At 33.2% G+C, this 21,585-nt stretch overlaps 2 protein-coding genes and 1 long non-coding RNA gene across 3 annotated transcripts; 1 reads left to right on the forward strand and 2 right to left on the reverse strand.

Moving 5' to 3' along the window:
- Positions 1 to 282: 282 nt before the first annotated feature.
- On the reverse strand, positions 283 to 1,919 carry LOC123657544. The gene is made up of 2 exons (XR_006743721.1): positions 1,871 to 1,919; positions 283 to 572 (listed from the first exon to the last, which is right to left on the reverse strand). It is a non-coding gene; the product is annotated as an uncharacterized LOC123657544 (long non-coding RNA).
- A 1,082-nt stretch (positions 1,920 to 3,001) lies between these two features.
- Positions 3,002 to 4,737, reverse strand: LOC123658015. Its single transcript, XM_045593494.1, has 4 exons — positions 4,647 to 4,737; positions 3,990 to 4,058; positions 3,830 to 3,919; positions 3,002 to 3,102 (listed from the first exon to the last, which is right to left on the reverse strand). The coding sequence occupies exons 1-4, from the start codon at positions 4,735 to 4,737 to the stop codon at positions 3,002 to 3,004; spliced, it is 351 nt and encodes a 116-aa protein (XP_045449450.1).
- Positions 4,738 to 12,590: 7,853 nt separating this feature from the next.
- On the forward strand, positions 12,591 to 13,430 carry LOC123658016. The gene has a single exon (XM_045593496.1). The coding sequence runs from the start codon at positions 12,591 to 12,593 to the stop codon at positions 13,428 to 13,430; it is 840 nt and encodes a 279-aa protein (XP_045449452.1).
- Positions 13,431 to 21,585: the final 8,155 nt, after the last annotated feature.

The following is a 21,585-nucleotide window of genomic DNA, read 5'->3' on the forward strand; positions in this document are numbered from 1 at the left end:
ATTGCAAATCTAAATGAAACTTGAACAAATATAAATGAAACACAGGAATATAAATAAAAATTTACTTAGAATTAGAACGTTTTATAGATATTTATTTTAAAAGTTCATCATCATCATCAATTTTTTTGATAATATAATTTTAAAAATTATATGTTAGCGTGAAAATTTGAGTTTGATTTTTTTTTGAAGTAGGTTTTATTTCCAAAATAAAAATAAAAGTGGCAGATGTATCACACAAAAACTTTAAGAGCACATGTAAACACAAATAGTATAATAATAATATAATGAGTAACAAAATAGCTCTTTATTGTAATCAAGTTGTCTAATGTATTAAATAATTAAATAAAAAAAGTTGTATTAATTACGCTGTAATTAATACTTTGCTATGTTTCAAATATTTTAAGGACATGCCATTTTGTCGCAAAACGTCTTATCTAATAATATTTTATTATTCACAAAAATACATACTAGTATTTACTTCCTTTGAGAACAAATAATTTTTAATTTTAAAACTAAATTTTATTATTTTTCGTATATTCGTAGAATAAGTATGTCCCAACGAGGAATCGTCCCTGAAATAAAACAACATTATTTAATTTTATCATATTTAATAAAGACCACCAAATGATTAAAATGTATAGTGATGCGTAATGCGTCCATTGTTATGTCAATATATATAAATGAACTCAGAAGTGCTTGATACGCTTACAAATCGTGCAATTTTGTACTAAGTGGAAAAATAAATTATTTTAAATAAATCTGCATGTTGCTAAAAAGATTCTAGGGTACACAATACACTGTTAATACTCAATAAAACGGCAAATCGCTAAGTATTCTTTCTCTATTAATTCCCACATTACAATGACTTACGTTAACTACTAAATTTAAAATTTTCTCGTAGTTGCTAGATTACACGTGAACAAAAAAAACGTGACCCATTTAGAATACATACATATTAAGAGACTTGAGTTTATTTTATTTTTCTGCTCGTTAAACAAACAATGCATACAAAAATTGTCAATAAAATATTGGTCGTTAATAGGTATCGATTGGCGATAAGCTTTAAGTATATTCCGACAAACCTTTCCATTGTGGGTTACTCCAGAAACAATTAAATAACAAATTAGAGTCATTTTAGACCATAATGAGAATAATCTTAGATATATGTTTCTATATGTGGTAGCTTGTTATTAGCTTTTTTTTTATTCATATTCTGTATTAGTTATAGTTATAATAAGCTGTAAGCTATCTAAATAAAATAAATAAAATAAAATAAAATTCTCGTGTCGTGTGATATTAGTTGTCATACTCCTCCGAAACAGCTAGACCGATTTTTATGAAATTTTGTGTGCATATCGGGTAGGTCTGAAAATCAGTCAACATGTATTTTTCATAGCCTAATGTATAAGAGGGTATAACATATAAGACAAAACAACGTTTGCGGGGTCAGCTAGTATTGTAATAAATGCTTACCTACTCAGAATTTACTTAGTAATCTGTCTGTGACAGAAATCAATATAATAATCTATATCTAGTCGTTTCATACTTTCAATCTTAAATTGTAGTAGGCCTTATTCAAATAAATAAAAATATATTAAAATAAATAACAAGTAAAAAAAATTAAAAATAAATGAGTAAAATAAATACTAAACTTTATCTCTCGACTTCGACTCTGCTTGTCGGCAAATTTAGATTCAGATTAATAACATCATTGAAAACAGACATGATTTTACAATATTACATTTTTTTACTGATTTATAAAAATATCTATTAAACCAATGACCTCAGCTTTTTTCTCATTAGAATCTTAACTCTGAGATGTTATTGTTTAAAAAAAATGCAATAGTGAATAAAAAAACTTGACACCTACCGACAAATAATGAGTTTATTTTCCATGAAGACAGTAGTGCTCTTCATCTCTGTAATAAAAAAACAATTATGTGCATATATTAATAACATTTTTAGACCACTAGGGAGGTGTACGGTCCGTCTGATAGTATGCGGTCTGCCTGCAACAGCATGAGCTTCGCAAGTACGTTGCCGACCTTACTCTCGGCTCTACTCAAGAGCGCTGGCTACCTTACTTGTCACAGGAACACAATTTATAGAAAAGTATGTTTTGTGTTTAATATTCTTTAAGATGTGAGGTACTTCCCCAATTCACTGGGCTACTTCAGATCATGAGCTAGAAATTTCCTGCCATACACTACCCAAAAATTGTGTTTAATAATAATATTCTATTCTACTTAAACTTATTCACTCTCACTTTTACCCACAATGAAGTTGTTTCAATGAACTATTATTACTACGAAAACATTACCTTCCTGAATAAAAAGATCAGTTACGAATATTGTCTTAAAAGTATTTATATATTTTTGTTATATAAATTTATTATTATTTTATTACTCTTTAATTATTTACTAGTGTTCGCCCAGTGGTCGAAATTCGACTGTAATTAATTTAAACTATACTTCTATATTAATACAACAAAATAGTATACTATGTATACATAGGATACTAAGGGATAACACAGTTCCACTACTACCTTGGAACTTAAAAAGCCGACCGGTGGCGGGATAACCATCCAACTGCTGGCTTTGAAATACACAGGCCGAAGACGGGCAGCAGCGTCTTCGGTGCGCCAAAGCCAGCCCTGCGGTCACCAACCCGCCTGCCCAACGTGGTGACTATTGTGGTTTTCCCATTTAATTCTAGTTGCCGTGTGAATTTGAAAGTTAGTAAACGATATGTTATATTGGTTTTAAAAGTTTTTCTGTGAAAGTAACAAACAACTATAAGTGACTATAAACTTATATTTTGAGGACATGAACAAACTTCGTATTTATATAATAGAAACAAGTATATCACTTCTATATTAACTTTAAATAATGAATTTTTAAATTCGCTTTAGTAGTGTCAAAAATAGTAAATAGAAAAAAAAATCTTTTCACCTCATAATTTAAATTATGTAATTATTTAAACGAAAGTAGTAAACTGTAACTTACGTATGTTCAGCATCGTGCTTGCTCTGCAACATTTGCGACAAAGCTGCTTTAGAGGTACGCTTTTCCGCAGGACTTAGTTCTTTGTTCAGCATATGATCTGCAAGTTTAGATTAAGATATAAAAATACACAGCATAAAATTTACTTGATTATAAACGCACTGGATATACCGGAGGAAATAAATTTGCATTTACCAAATATTCATTGAAGAATGTAACAGTCTAAATTACAGCACTCTATAATTGACTAAACTGAACTAATATAGAACAACTAGAGTACAAATAAATATTGAATATAAATTTCTATGTATGTTGTATCCATTTACTGAGGAAGACTATGGGCTATATAATAATGTGTTTTTTCCTCAATTTTACGCGGGTAAAACCGCCGGCCCAGCTAGTTGTTATATATAAGGTATGTTTATCAAAAAATCTATCCTGAAAGAGTATTGATAATAACTACAATGTTCAACCCGAGAACTATAAAATCAAAATGTTTATAGCAATAACTATATATGGTTCTTTAGAGAGTGGCACATTTTTAATACACTAAATGAATAGTGCTAGAACTTCGAACTTGATTATATTAATACTAGCTGACCCCGCAAACGTTGTTTTACCATATATGTTATAAACTTCTTTAACTCTCCCCCCTCACCCCTATAACTTAGGGGTACGAAAAATAGATGTTGGCCGACTCTCAGACCTACCCGATATGCACACAAAATTTCATAAAAATCGGCCCAGCCGTTTCGAAAGAGTATTGTAACTTACATTGTGAAACGAGAATTTTATATATAAGAATATAATATAATTAATTTACATACTTTTAAATATATTAGCTTCGCCCTTCCGGTATTCCTGAGTATCCGCCGGTAGCTGAGTCAAGTACATTTGTAGTGGTGCTCGGTAGAAATCTATTGAAATGAAGATAATGAATAAGGATTATCTTATTATAAATCTAATTAACTATATGAAAATACTAACACAATATCCGATCTCCAATCACCTCAACATTTACAGGCTCAATGTCGGGACGAGTTCGTAAATGGTCAGCTGTAAAAACACATAAATTTAATACTCATCATTAATTTGAAATTGTACCTAATAAATAAATAAAAATAAATTACAATTAATAAAACCTACACAAGCAAACATTATATTAAATTATAAGTGAGCTTTGACAGAACCTGAAAATAATAAATATTTACTACATCATGTTGTAGTAGCAGATCAGTGGTTAATCCTCATTTTGGTTCGTCTTAATAGGTGTGGCAATCTACTACATTATCAAGATGATTTAACTGGGGCAGCGCACAGCAGGAAATTTCCTGCTCAAAATATGGAGCAGCCCGACTGGGGTAGTACCTCGACTTTACAGAAGACCACAGCTGAATAGTACTGTTTCCAAGCGGTATTGTATTCCTGTTGGTGAATAAGGTGACCAGAGCTCCAATGGGAGATTGAGGATAGGGTCGGCAACGCTCTTGCGATGCTTATGGTGTTGCAGGCGTCTATAAGCTACGGTAATCGCTTACCATCAGGTGAGCCATACGCTTGCTTGCCGACCTAGTTGTATAACAATAAAAAAAAAATACTTCACTATGGTTTTTTAAAATAAAATAACACGTCGTATATACCTACCTTTATATATATTAAAACCATCCCGGTCTAAATTCGAACATCGTATAGAGATTGCAAATAGCGAGATAATTAATACAAATGATTCCCGCATATTAAGCTTATGAAGAATAATGAGTTGGCAACCCCGTATCAGAACACGGCTACACTGAAGAGTTGAACGCGGGTTCGGGTTTTATATTATCGGGATGTAGGTTAGAATGAATTTATAGGTCAGGTGATAAGTAGGGTAGGTTGTACTGAGTTCGATTCTGTTTCGAAATGTTTAAATCAAAATTTACTTTTTAGTACTCAGTAAAACAAATTACGTAATGTATCGCACTTTAGTATTTTATTAAAATTGAAGACATCAATTTAATTTAATTGTACGATTATTAATTAAATAAAAAGTATGATATTTTTTGCGTTTTAAAAAGAGGACTTTAACTAGGTAGCCGTTTAATTTCATATACCTTAACATATTACCGGCTTACTAAAAAAAATGATGGCTAACTAGAAAATGGAATAAAATATATTAAATAATTTAAAAGATAAATAATAAAGCTACTAATATATAACATGAAAAAACGATAAAGCTGTAACTGAAAGGTACGAGACACCTACACAACACTGCAGTTGGCGGCACAGCGGGAGACATTGAAATCTGAATAAGGACGCATTTTAATACGCCTCCAAAGGTCCTTGTCATATGAAGTAGGTTGAAAATTTGCTTTATTATAAAAATGTCTCTTCATAAAATTAGTTTTACTTTATATTGATTTTTTATTACATTATATTACCTACGTATAATAAAATATAATAAAATGGTAGGAAAGTCCAAACTGTACATTGAATATTTTTTTAAAAGAATATTTGGGGTGTGATCTACAATCGATACCGAAACCAAAAATATAGTTTTTAGAATATTTTTTTTTTTTTTTTTGTATGTATGTATGGGATAAACTCAAAAAGTACTGTATTGATTTACTTCAAATTTGGCACGAATTTTATTAAGATGTTGGGTCAACATATAGGCTACATACTATCTCGCTATCACCTACGTGGAAGGAGCAGTGAACCTTTATTTCTTCAATGCATTCTGTAACAACGTGTAATCTAAGGACGCATATTTGAATGTTTTTGTTATTTATTATATTAATAACCATGCTATAAGCTAGCTTCATACTATAAATAAAGACATTCTGTAGTATAATTAGTATCAGCATTACACCCGTGCGAAGCTGGGGCGGGTCGCTAGTATTATCTATAATTAAGGTAAGCAGAGTAGGAAATATCTTGCTCAATATTTGGAGCTGCTCGACCGAAAACACCTCAACCTTATGGAAGAACACAGCGAAATAAAATTGCTTTCAAGTACGAGTAGTGTTACGTTCCTGTGATGCCTTATGATAAAATATGATACCTTTATGATAAAAATAAATCCTACGCGAGCAGATACTAATGTATCTTGAGGATATCACTTTATGTTAAACGCTAGTAATGAACAACGCCGCTTATGATCAACCATCGAACCACCTACAGAAGCCCTAATGTATTTTTAGCTTAACGAGATAATTTTTTTTTTTTTTTTAATTTTTTGAGATAAAAATATTTAGAAGTCAATGTAAAAAATTAAATGACCATGAGGAAGTTTTGTGGTCGGAAGGTGTGAAGAGTTGTAAATGGCCGTTCCAGCATTGTGAGAATTATAAAGCTAGGTTCAAAATAATTGTGCTGAATCGATTTTCTGTTCTGATTTTAAGTTTAACGTGCTTAACTTGATTCAATTTCTTTGTATTAATTTTTACGACATTACTCTGGCACCCCTTTAAAGATTTATCACATACGTTTACATCATCTCACGAATCCTTAATATCGTTAAAATGTCGTTTATCATTATCATTCAGAGCATATAATATATCCCTTTCCGATATTAGCTGTAACAACTTCACTAGTTTTTTTTTTTTTTTTCAATAATATTCCCTTTAAATATTTTTTGTTTTAAATTCTTCATAACCATGTTACTTATACTTTTTGTAAATACAACTATTTTAAAAATCTCATACAATATTTTTACAATCCGTGGCAGTTAATTCTAAGATAAACTATTTTAAATTCTATCAGTATAGATACATAACATGCCTTCTGTATACCATATCGTAGATTATCATTTTTCCATTTAAAGTGCACTAAAGTTTTTGGAATGCAACGCTACGCTCCCGCTATGCATACTAAATTAAGCGTGGCTGATCTCATAATAATAGTTTCATGATACAGCGATTGAGAAATAATGTTGTGAATATAATAATGATTTCAAAGTTGCAACCATAATATTGTAGTCTCTATTACAAATTTAATATATAGTTACTGGTTTACTTTAAACAGATTCCAAACAAAACCGAATAGTATTATAGCAAACATTATTGTCTGTATATAAATATTTAATGAACATTTTTTTAACAAATAATAATCAACCATTATTTTATTAATATATTTTATCGGTAATAATTATTATAAAAAAATAATAAATTTAAAATGTGAATTTGTAAACTGACAATTCGAAGGTGCTTTTGAAGCCTATTTGAATAAAGTTATTTTTGATTTTGATTTTTTTATCATTCATAATTTTTTCTTATACTTTACTAAGTTTCATTAGTTAAAATAGCTTATTTAGGTACTTTAAATCTTCTCAACAGAGCAATTTTTATACAGAAAACTAGCTGACCTGGAGAACTTCGTATCACCTTATTTTTTTCTGAAATATAATAATAACATAATATATCAAAATAAAATATAGCCTATCTTTTAAGTTGGATCAAACTGCACACGGTGTGCAAATTTGACTAAAATCGGTTAAGTAGTTTAGGAGTCCATAATCCATTGAGGACAAACATTGTGACACGAGATTTATATATATTAAGATAAATGCTACTTCAATAAACATTATTAATTATTATGAGTATTTCCTTGACACCTTGTTTGAAAAAAGTTGATTAAAATAAATGTACAAATAAAAAACTAAGATTTTTTAAAATAATTTGAAACAATTACAAGCATAAAATAAATAAAATAAATAATAAATAAAATAATAAATATATAAAATAATAAATTACAAGCATAGCAATATTTAATTCGATACGCACTGTTAGGCGTTTAATTTTTTAAGTATGTAATGGTATGTATGTCCCTTTTACGCCCAATATTTAACAGTAATACTTTTTTTTTATTGAAATAAATCGGAGTAGGAGAACGTAAAATTGTGTTCTTTAATGTACTCCAATAGATGAGTGTTGCCTACCATACACCTAGTAAAAATTAATACATATAAAAACAGCCAATTGAATCTAACTAATACAATTGTCTTGTGTATGTACACAATTTGCGGCATAACTAAATAGTGATATCTACTAGGTAGCCAGGGTGGGTCATCATCATCATAATCATCATTACAGCCTATACAGTCCACTGCTGGACATAGGCCTCCACAAGTTTACGCCAAAAATAACGTGAACTCATGTGTGCCGCGGTGGGTATTATGTACCTATTAGAGTTTAAGGATTAGGTAATTAAAAAAGCTATTAAGTTATTATTTGACTTAATTAGACATACACTAAAATCACAAGGGCCTAGATACGGTACTGTCTGAACTATATTTAGGGACGTGGAGGGAAACAACAAAAGTGCTGGATTTAAAAGACTTTAAAACTGTCGTTTTCAGCGCAGAGTGTATGCAACACAAATGGACGGCTTTCTGTCGACACTTGACGTAGAGGCTTTCAGTAAATGAGCGCTGCGGCATTTACAGTCCGCTTAAACAAAGAACTCTTAACCCCGACCTTACGACGACCTCGGGTGGAACTAGGCAGTATCAAAAACTATAACCACCATTTAAAGCCTTTTTTTTTCTTTATTTATTTTTTGCAAAAATTGTTATATTCTGTTTTTGAGTATTATTTAACATGATACCTACCATCTCTTAGCAGTCAACTAGTATCATCGGTGTATGATCTGCGCAAATGATAAGGCTCGTTTAATGCTTATGTAGCATCAGTATTTGATCGAAAAATCCCGACGAATTGATGCGTTATCTAATCTAGAGCAAGATATCGAATATCTTTCGAGATTTGGTTTATAAAAGTATTTTTAATATGTTTTTAAAATAGAAATCCCACTAACGACTTTTTAATGGAAATGGATAAATAATAATAGCATAGCGCTCAATTACTCGTAGATCCCTTTGTTTAAAACATTCATTGTTTAAAAAAAACTAGATCAAATTTTAAAAATAGTGATTCTGAAATTCATTAATTGTTTCTTTTTTTCAGAGATTGGTTTCTAATTGTATGAAGGCTATGTAAACCTTCCTATATTATCTTTATATCGGTGTATTTTAAAAATGAAAATGAGAAATATGCTTGATAAAACAAAAGTAACTATTTTTTTTATTAATATCAAGTGTTGAAGCAGTGCATTGTATGTCTGGACATTTCAAATTAGTCGCTATTATCTAAACTTGAAACGAATAAATCGGAGTAAACTTTAGATTTTTCTGTAATACTTAAATAATACCTTATCTTATCTATCAGTAATTTATTTTAGTCGCTATTTTAGTACCTTAAAATATTAACGGAACAGTCTTTAAAATATATTTTTCGTAACAAAAAGAAAAAATAAATATAATATATGAAAAAATATATAAATAAATGAAATATTTAAATACTTTATTGAGTTAGATAAATGTGTTTGTAAGAATTAAGCCACAGACTACAGTAAAAAACCTTTTTTACTGTAGTCTGTGGAATTAAGCATACAGTAGCTACACTTTTTAACTTTTATCACTTCTCCCGAGTCCAGTGTCATAACTTATTATGAGAGCTCAAATCATACCCAGTTTTGACTTTTTACAATTTCGTTATAGATCATAGAAGACCGCATAATTAAAAATAAAATGAGTATTTTACACGTTGAGCTAACAAATTACGATTGCATGACGTCAATTGATCTTCTTTCTAGGTTCTTGATCCAACAGTAAAACCAAACAGTAATATTCAACATGGAATGACTGGATTATGTGTAGCACTTTAGTGAACTTCATAACGTCTTAGTTTAAAATTAATTATCATCTTCGTTTAAGGATTACCATTTAGCAAAAGAGTTTGCTTTATACACAATTCTTATATTTAGCTTCATTCCTTTACACTTATTGTTAGCTTTTATTGTTAGATTCGAGGATTCGATTTTGAGGATTTTGAGGGAAATAAAAGAAAATATTTTTTGTTACAAATGTGCAATCATAGTATAACCTCGAACACTAGTCTTACAGATATAGTCCAGATCTTAAAGCCATGACGAATGTAGGACGCGTCGTACGAAGTGACAAATGACACCTAGCGTATCTGACGTGACACCATAAATCCAATACTCGTAATCGTATCGGAACTGATAGATCTCTCATTTATTTCCCGGTATTATCTATTTTGTAGGAGAATTATTCAACTTGGATAGATAAGTGTGACGTGTCGGAAATATAGTATGTAATATAACAAGGTTTTTTATTAGCTATTTCTTTATAAGAATGTTGTAGTTTGTTTATTTGCCGACCGGTGTGGTGTAATGGTCCACGTGCAACGTCCACGTGCCGGTCGCGGGTTTGATTCCCGCTCGGATTGAATATTTGTATTTATATAAATGTTTATTTTCGGTATTGGTGTCTGTCCTTGTGGGTCTCCCCACCGTGCCTCGTAGAGCACGTTAAGCTGTCGGTCCTGTTTGTTATCATATTCATTACTAAAAGGTCCACTGTCCTACATAGAGAAAGACAGATGCCCAGCAGTCGGATGTTACAGGCTGAATCAGTTTGTTTATTTGTTACTATACTAAACGCATAATAAATAAATAAATAAATACTTTATTTTAGGAGTGTTAAGTCCATTTGCTTTACTTCCTTTCAATTTAGATAACCTCACTGACCAAAATGAAAAAATTTCGCTAAAATTCATAGCGTACATTTAATGGTAGAAAGATGCAATTCATAAACACTAGCTTTAAAGGAACAAGAAAATACAAGCATATTACTTTTTACATAAGGATACAGGTAACTACGAGCTAAACCCAGTTCGGTGTATCTTATGCCAATAAGTAGGTATATGGTATAGAATGCGTTTTATCAGTTGGAATTGCGTTTGTTTTGTTTTCTTTAGTGGATACTTAAGAAATAAACGTTTTTTTTTTTAATTAGTATTTCAAATAAAAACGCTAACAAAAACAAGATTCTGACTGCGTTAACCTGAAGATATTTATGCTACGCCTTGCCTCGTAACAATAATAATAATACTCTTTATTATTCACAATAACATTTTACAAATAAAGAACAGTGTACAAAGGCATTCTTATCGATAAAAGAGCGATACGAAAATACCGTTTCTAAAACACGTGCCATCAGTAATATCTATGTAAATACAAGAGGTTGCGGGATTAGCGATATGCCCGCTTGTTGCAACTGATACAAATACACCGTTTAAAATTAATTTATTGTTCCTTTTTTGAATTAAATGTGAAAAATTGAATAAAAAATCATATTATTCATTCGGAAGATTTGGCAATTAACGCATCATTGTAATATACCTACTTAAATGTGACTTAAATATGCCATCAAAAACAAGAGAATTATCAAATGAATAGATCATAGTCCTCGAGAACCAGTATATTCATATTTAACCAGCTGACCCTGCAAACGTTGTTTTGCCATATATGTTATTAACCTCCTTAACCCCCCCCCCCTCCTAAAGACCTTGGAGAGACTATGCGATAGGTACCTGAGAGATAACGTACTACCAAAAGTACCCCTACACAAGAATCAACATGCCTATAGTGCAGGTAAATCCACAGAATCAGCCTTACATGCTGTAGTGGGCAAGATCGAAGAAGCACTCATAATCAAGGAATCCTGCCTAGGCACCTTTATTGACATCGAAGGGGCCTTTGATAAAACAAATTTCAACAGCATAGTTACAGCGTTAAACCGCCATAAAACAAACCCAACTATAATTACTTGGATCAGAAACATGCTGGCAAACAGGATCGTAAGAGTAGACAATGACAACAAACAAGGCGCTATCGTTGCTAAAGGATGTCTCCAAGGAGGGATGTTATCGCCCTTGCTATGGAACCTTGTAGTAAACGATCTAATATCCTTGCTAAACGACAACAGATATTACGCAATAGGCTATGCAGACGACCTGGTTATACTCGTGACGGGCAAGTTCACAAGTACACTTTGTGAACTAACTCAGACAGCCCTGCTATTAGTAGAAAGATGGTGCGAGGAGCATAACCTATCGATAAACCCGAACAAAACAGAATTAGTGATGTTCACGAACAAACGAGACTTGGAGAATTACACTCTACCTAAACTCTTTAACTCAACCCTGAATCTAACCTCAGAGGTAAAGTATTTAGGTGTAATACTAGATAATAAACTAAGCTGGTCCAAACACATGGAAAATAAATTAAACAAAGCCAGCATCATCTTCTGGCAATGCCGCAGGATGATAGGCAAGAGCTGGGGACTTACACCAAAACTGACCCTATGGCTCTATACTGCGGTCATTAGACCCATGATCAGCTATGGAGCTGTGGTGTGGTGGCGTAGAACACTCCTCACCACAACGCAATCCAAGCTACAAAGCTGGCAGAGGTTGGTGTGCATGGCAATCACGGGCGGCATGAGAACCACACCAACAACAGCAATGGAGGCCATGCTAAATATTCTGCAAAGCTGCAACCACTGCAGTAAGACTAAAGACTCACAAACTACTGTGTTCAACAGGCACACCACACATTAAGATTCTGGAAGACATAGCCAAAGACATTCCGTTCATGGAAGCACCAAATGACGGAATACAGATCAAATATATTTTTGATAAAAAATACAAAATACAGCTGGAAGAGGATTCACGTGTAGCCTCAATGGGGCGAGACCTGAGTATCTTCACGGATGGCTCAAAAACGAAAACAGGGTCAGGAAGCGGTATCTTCTCCGAAGACCTAAATATTAATATATCACTACCCATTGGTACCTATAGCACAGTGTTTCAAGCAGAGTGCTTGGGTATACTTGAGGCAGCCAGAACAATCGGGAGGAGGAATGTAAAGGATTCCCACATCCGTATACTATCGGACAGCATGTCAGTATTACAGGCATTGGATAGTAACTCGACCACGTCAGGTATAATCTATGAATGCCATAACACCCTGATGCAGGTAGGTGAAAATAATGACATCACACTGCAATGGATCAAAGGTCACAACAACACACGCGGTAACGACAAGGCAGATGAGCTAGCAAGAAGGGGGTCAAGTGTGACGGCTATAGGGGCCGAACCGATTATACCGTTACCTTCTTGCTGGCTCAAAGGCCAAATTCGACAACGCATGAAACACAAACATATCACACTATGGTCCGAAATTGAGGACTGTAGGCAAGCCAAGTTGGCGCTGCCAGAAATTGATGCCAAATTGGCAAGAATTCTAATAAATCTGGACAGACGCCAACTGAGACTAATAACTGCGGCACTGACTGGACACGGTCCGTATAACAAACACCTATTTAATATGGGCATTACCGACAGTCCCCTGTGCAGAGCTTGCATGGGAACAGAAGAAACGGCTACGCATGTACTTCTTTACTGTCCAGGTGTAGCGGCTTACCGGGCACAACATCTTGGCACCCTGAAGACACTTCCGGAGATCTTCAAGAAGCCCAAAAAGCTTCTGAAGTTTCTGGAGGAGCTTGGGTGGCAAGAGTGAACCGAATCACTCCCACACACGCAAAATAGGCGCAAAGTCGTCGAGTTGCGGAAACCAGCCCGTGTTAACCATACCATACCATACCAACCCCCCCCCCCCCCCCTCTTATAATTTAGGGGTATGAAAAACAGATGTTAGCCGATTCTCAGACCTACCCGATATGCACACAAAATTTCATAAAAATCTCTCCAGCTGTTTCGGAGGAGTATTTGAACTAACATTGTGACACAAGAATTTTATATACATAAGATTAGCAATTTTGACATAGGCACTATGCATATTTAATGTTTGCGGTTTCCTATTACTAGAAACGTTTTTTTTACGTGGGGAAAATCCTCATAGACACCTTCCGACTCTTACTGAATAAAAACCATCCACGTGTCAGTAAACCTCCGCCTATGTGGGGCGAGATGGGGTCGCGCTAGCATGCACCACCTCGCCCCGGCGTCCGGTCCGAATGAAAACATCCGGGCCTCGGCACCCAGAGAAGGACGGCCCCCATAAGATCACCCGTCCAATCCAGCCGAAGGTTCCCCGACCCCCCAGCCGACCACCCCACGTAAGGGACGCTCAACCGGACCAGTCTACCATCTGCAAAATGGGGACACATGCCCAGGAGCGTCCCCCCATCAAGCCAGGCTAGCCTGACCTCCAACGCGGGATCGCACCAACAACTGAGGTAACAGCTCCAGGGAGCCAGCACAATCCGGCCCTCATGCAACTGGTCTGCCGGATTGCACCAGGAACCGAGCAAGCGCCAGGTAGCCAGTACATCCTGGCAAGAACACCGTGCCTTAGCGCTACAGGGCGGGCGAGCTAAGCCCCATGGACCCACCTGCCCTGTCCCTACCGGCTAGGCAAATGCCCGACCTCCAACACCGGATCGCACCGAGCAACCGAGCAAGCTCCAGGGAGCCAAGCGCGACCCGGCACTCACACATCAGGTCTGCCAGATTGTACCACCAACCGAGCAAAGCTCCAGGGAGCCAGCGCAACTCGGCCGGCACACAGCGCTTTCGCGCAACACCGCGCTTTCGCGCCACAGGACGGGCGACCGAACCACCCGAACCGTCCGTCCACCGGTTTTTGGTACCACTCGCTGGAACCAGGCGAGTGGCATTCCCCCATCCACCACCTAGGGGATACGTCCAGTAGGAGATTCAGCAACTTCCCCTGGGGGCACTAGAAACCTAATCTAACCTAAAGGCTCCTCCATCCTAATCTTTGTAGTTCTAGGTCAATCAAAGAGACTTCGAGGCTATCGGAAATAAACCCACCTTAGAAACAATAATTTTGTTGCTAAGCATACGCATTCTTTTCGAGATTTTAACTAATGTATGTTATTAGGGAAAGCGTAAGCATTTTTTCCTCTACGAAACGTAAGTATGTAAATCGATTAACGGTTAAAAATTATGATACTGCAAAGAAATTCCTCGAAGCGCTAAAAAACCAAAAGGAGATTTTTTGGAGTAATGTAATAAAGTTATTCTTCCCACGTAAATTGAGGCGAAATGATCCTCTAACATTCGAATCTCAACCACATGATCTTTTTTCCTCTTTTTTATCCTTGTCTTTGTTACGATCTGAACTTTCTAGAATTGTAAATTACTCGCAGTTTCGTAACAATTGCAAATTACTAAAGTGCTAAGTCCCTAATATTGACGTCAATATTGAACATCTAAGGTTGAACTAGAAGAAATGTTTTAGTTGTACCAAATATAGAATACGTTTATTTGTATATTATTGCGATTTGAAGAAATATTAAAAAAAATTAAAAATGAGTTTAATTACAAGTAAGGGTAAATATAATTTAAAAAACGAGTGTGTTTTAGATCACACGACTGAAGTAAATAACTATATAATCAATGAGTAATTCATAAAGGTCGACTTATTTACGTATCTAAGTATTTTTGAAGCAAAACTCCTTTACGCACTCTTGACTTGAAGAGTTAGCGCTTACTTTTAAAACTGTATATTACGCATTCGTACTTACTACGTAAGTATACGATCAGTTTTGATACTAAACATACGTACACAAGTTACATTGCAAACGAACATTAAGCCTAGATATGGTTGTATCTAAGAAAAAGAAGCCACTGAACAAATAAAACTATTTTATTTCAATTACACCGCGTAGTGTATATTTTACAATTAGCTTTTAGTTGGTCTGGTCTTTTTGTGATATTCTAACTGAAAGTAATGCACCATTTCTGTCCGTTTTATCACTCTTTACGCGAGGCACGTGACACGTCGAACGTGGGTTGTGGAAAACGTTGAAAGTACCGAGAATAGATTTGAAATGGACGGAACTAAGGAAAAGATTTCTAATGCCGTAAGATATGAAGATTTAAATCGTTTGTTATTAAGTAGGTACGTGTAATGTAAAATGTGTTCGTAGTGGTTAGGATATAACATGAAAACGACTTGATAGATTATGCTAATGACCTCTTTAAGTGTTTCAAATTTGTTAGCTTATCTAAATAATAATAATATGAGGAAAAACAGGGAAAGTTAGCTAAACAGGTCGTTCTCCTAATTGGTACAAAATAAACATAGGTAAGTAAAATCTGCGATTATAGAAAAAAGCTTTTAAATGTTGTGTTAATTATTAGATAGGTATATTTATACTAATTATAAGAACGTGAATATGTGTAGGTACTTAATGTTTTCTTTTTTTATTCATATTCAGTTTTAAAATTACAATTCTCCTTTAGTTATAGCACTATTTTCCAATATAAACTATTTAATATTTATGCCTACAGACTTTCATTAGATTTTAAATTATTCTTACAATTTTCTTCTATGACTATGAAGTTATATTAATAATGACGCGACAGAATAAACATTAAAGTAATTTAATAGAACGAATATTCAGAATGAAATTGAGCAACAATAACAAACAGCAAGCATGTTAAAGCTCCCAGTAGAAACACCGATTACAACTTTCACACCATTAGGTAACCATATAGCGAAAATAGAGGCAATCCACCAACATCATTAATAATTTCACGTGAGATAAACTCGATCCCTCATACATATCCATAACATATACAATTATTCATAATTTTAGCGAATATTTTGAAGCAACAGTAACAAATATAAATACTCTTTATTGTACACTAACAGATAAAATTTTTACATAGAAAAAAAATATATCAACATGTAGGTACAAAAGGCGGTCTTATCGCTAAAAGAGCGATCTCTTCCAGACAACCTCTAGTATGAAAAAAAACATGAAAAAAATGTATATATATACTCAAATATATATACATATACATTATACGTATAAATACACTTAATATAAAAAAGTATAATTTAATATGGACGGAATTTTTTGATAACAGGTTACAGATCTAATTCTGTTAAGCTAATTTGACATAAAATTCTAGTTCACATGTCATGTGTGACGTGTCGGCGGCGCCTAAACACAGACGGTCGCGGGCTCAATTCCCGTTCGCAGTGGATATTTGTTTATACCTACACTTGATAGCGATTGTTACTCATAGTAGAGAATATGTCCGCCAACACGCATTGAAGAAGCGTGGTGAATTAAACTCTGATCGTTGTCTTACATGGGGAAAGAGGCCTATGCCCAGCAGTGGGATATTATAGGCTGACCTGTAGCGTAACATACACACACGGTCATCTGTACCTAATAAAGCCACTTAAAGTTTTTTTTTTTTATGTAACATCTGATTGATATAGTTGTTTTTTTTTTTTTTATAATTGTACACATAAATTAAATACAACACATACATTACACACAGACAGGGTAGGATCTGCGGGAATCACATCCACAAGACCTGACGCTGAAAGCAGTTTCTGCACACTGCGCCAACGGACTAGTCGAACTATTATTATTATTAGTTACTAGCTGGCCTGGCGAACTTCGTATCGCCTTTTTTCCTTAAATATAATCTAATATATAAAATTCTCGTGTCACAGTTTTCATTGCCATACTCCTCCGAAACAGCTTGACCGATTTTGATGAATTTTTTTGTGCTTATCCGGTATCTATGAGAATCGGCCAACATCTATTTTTCATCCCCCTAAATGTTAGGGGTAGTCCACCCCTAAATTTTTTTTTATTTTTTAGACAAACTTTTTAATTTCTATTTTTTTATGATACAACATTAAAAAATACATACAACCCTAAATTTTCAACCCTCTACCATCAACCCCTATTTTTAATAGCGTTTAGCGGCAAGACAACGATTGCCGGGTCAGCTAGTAATTACATAAGTATATCAAAATAAAATGTATTATCCTATCTTTCAAGTTGGATCAAACAGCACACGGTGCGCAAATTTGACTAAAATCGGTTAAGTACCTAGTTTAGGAGGCAATCGTATGCAAAACACCTTGACGCGTTAATTTATATATATTAAGAATATTTAGAAACTCATCTTATCTTAATCTTAAAAACAAACTAGGGCACGAATAAAAAAATTAATGTACAAATTAAAACTGCAAAGCAGCAATAAAACTTTAATCAACCATTAAAGACAATAAAAAAGAATTGAAGAGCTGTTATGATCAATCGGTACTATGAATAGGTAGGTACCTAATTACGGGATCAATTCGTCGCTGTATTTAATAAAATATTTAATTATTTCAAAATTGTAAATAAGTTTTTGAAAAAAGAGTAAGGTTTTATTTTTTCAAACCGGAATTAAAAATAGGTAAAGTATATATTATTATGATTATTCAAATTCTTAGTCGTAAAAAAAAATGGTAGTAACCGACAACTGCGCGGTGTAAAATATTAAAAGAATAGCAAAATAACATCATACAAATAGACAGATAATCCACGTCCATTTGCCAAAGAGGAGAAAAAACGAGTGTGCTTTAGACCACACGACTGAAGTAGAACTTCTTTAGTTGCCCCTACAGTAATATACGAAACGTAACGCTCTCTCTTTCATCTTCACTAACTTATATTTCCCTCTCAACTTCCGTTCGCCTCGCCAGATCACACTTTTCGTAACGCTCTCGTCACGCATTCACCAGCTTACTCCCCAAGTCAAGTGTGCTTAAAGAAGTTTTATTATAAAAACCAATATGAGCATACTTCATATTATAGTTTACGCCAGAATTTTGATTTTCGGATAGGAATAAGGGTACCAACTAGCAAGTGTAAACACCTTACACTGACTTTTGCAGTAAAAAGATCAAAATTGAGCAATAATTAGGGAATACAATCCAGCACCTAAAAGACAATCTTGCGAATCCGCAAGATTGTAAGATCCCGCGGATCCGATTTGCAGGATTGTACAATATTTTAGAACTATTAGTCCACAAAATTCATTTTAATGTTAGTAAATGAAACAATAGAATTTACTTAGAAGAAACATATTAATAGTTTGATTATATTTTGATCAGAAATAATGAGTCATGCACTTGCTTCTGAAATTGTTTTCGACTACACATAAAGTATTCAAGGTTTCATCTTTTACATTTAATCGTATTAAGCTGCACGCTAAAACACTAGGAATTTGTATAGGGTAAGGTGGGGTACAGTGTTACAAAAAAAATAAACTAGAATATAGTATCAAAAATATTGTATTAATCAGCATATTTTTGGCAAGGAAATAAACTTTAACAATCTCTCTTTAATTAAAATAACTCAAACATTAACATTATTAACAACTACTTAATTTAAATTGCACATTAATTAAATCAGTCGATTGTAACACTTAGCCCCGTATCTGGGGTAGTCTGTTACAGGGTCAGGGGCTCAATGTTACAACATTTAAAAAAGTAATAGAAAAACTAACAATAAAAGAAAAAGTTCTAACAAATATTAAATTTCTTTAAAATATCCTTTGGGAACTTATAGACATCTGTCTGACATGCTTTGCATTTGCTACTTTTCGAAGACTCACGCCACTTTCGAAGACTCACGCCACTTTCAACCATCATAATCGCTTCTGCCATATCTTTTTCACTATGAAGACCGTAATCCGTCTTCCTTTTACAATTTCGCACCATTTTCTTTTAATACCTTGAAATAGTATAAAAATGTTAATTGTTACAGTGTCACACAGTGACTTGTAACACAGTGCCCCAGAGAGGTAAACCAAATAAAAAAATTCGTAGCGTATTTTAGGTTATGTTTACAACAAAGTACTTACAAGTAATTTTTAGCTAAATATACATTAAATAAAGGAAAATTACCATCACTTACCTAAATACAATACCTCCGGAAAGAAATTAAAAACTTTGAAATTATTTTTTCGTCGTTTTATCACATAAAAACCTTTTTTGTTTATTATTTTTTAAATACGGTACAAACTGCCGCGATGAGAATTGTTTATAGATGGCTGCTTGGGAGCTTGACAAACGTCTATACCAGCATCATAAAAGTAAAGGACAGGGACGGATATATATGCATTGTAACATTGTACCCCGTGTAACACTGTACCCCACCTTACCCTACTACTGAAAGTATACAAATTACTTGGTAAAACATTACATAGCGAATCTCCGGAACTTCTTGACGACTGATTCTTTATTGCCTGATAAATATTTCTTTATATTGAAGGGTAAAATGATTAGACCAATAAATGAAGTCAATCAACCTGAAGATACGTTGCTTTACGATACTACATACTACAAGTCATAAAATAATGGTACAAATTAATAGTATAATCATTATACTACAAAATCCAATTCTGTTCGTGCCGTAGATATTGTTATGCGAAATCAAGCTGGAAAAAATAAAATCTTGCATAAATCTTGTGAATCCCACAGGTGTAATCCCTTTAATTTTATGCGGGATCCCGCATTCGCGGGATTGCGGATCCGCGGGATTGCATTCCATAGCACTAATTTAAACAAAAAGGTTTACTTTTCGAAAACCTAATAAAAATAACTGTGGTGTTATTGTATTTTAAAATTATTTCCAGCTTTAAAAAAATTACTATTATTTTAATAAGTGAAAGTGCAAATTTTTTTAATTTTATATTTTAAAGTCACCATACCAATAACTATGCGTCTATTAAAAAGAATAGAAGAACAAAATATTATAGTATGTACAGTGTACATAATATCAAGTAATTTTTAATAGAAAATAAAAAACTTGGTCTAGGCATTTTATAATTTATTTGCATAAAAAATATGTTTTTTTTTTTAAATTTTAAATAATTTTACAAATACGTTATAATATAATCTCTAAACTACATCGAAATACATTGACATAAATACATGGCGAATTTTCATTGCAACAATCTCATGTAAACTTATCCACTCTATTCATTAAAAAAAGTATATAAAAAAATATTATAAAGTTAACTAATACTATAGTAGAACACTGGCATTATAATAAAAACACATATTTGTATTACAACATTCTTATAAATAAAATGGTAAGCAAACGCGCATCCAGGTAAAGGTCAATGAAGGAAATCAATTACCTAAAATAATTTAAAATGCCATATATTTTTCACTACGCCTTTATTCTTTTAAGAAAGTACAAAATCATTTACCTAAAAATAACAAAAGTCCATTAAATGTTTACTTCTGGGCAAAAACTCCTTAAACCCTGGATATGTGACTGCTCATAGATCTATAATCCTCAATAATATCAAAAGTATCAACAACTACAGAAAAATAGTAAATATGAACCAAGTATTTGATACAAATTAATTTTTCCACATAAAAATACAAATGCTTAACCTCTAAATATAAATTAACAAAAAATATATGAGTCATTCTAAACTAATAAAAACCTTATTTTGAATACACAATTCTAATCTTAATCTATTATTGAAATACAAAAAGGCAATATAGTTGACCTTAGTATAAGCACAAAATGATATTAATATATGAATACTGTAAGGCAGTGTTATCCACGGTATAGTTAACTGATCGATATTAAGAGATCATTAGCTACAAATTTAAGTAATTGAAATATTATTGTCCTGGTATATGAGGAATATGCAAAGGAATGTTGTTTAAGGCAAACACGGTGATTGACAATTTTGTATGAGGTCTATTTTAAAATTTATAATTTAAAAATAATAATAATTTAAAAGTCAATTTAAGCCAAAATACTTACTGCGACGTTGACAACACTTATAACAAGTGTCAAACTGTCTCTTGTCAGAAAAAATACTATTTTGAATAGTTTTAATATTATATTTTTTATATCAAA

This window comes from Melitaea cinxia, chromosome 11 (genome assembly GCF_905220565.1).
Source record: "Melitaea cinxia chromosome 11, ilMelCinx1.1, whole genome shotgun sequence".
NCBI lineage: Eukaryota > Metazoa > Arthropoda > Insecta > Lepidoptera > Nymphalidae > Melitaea > Melitaea cinxia.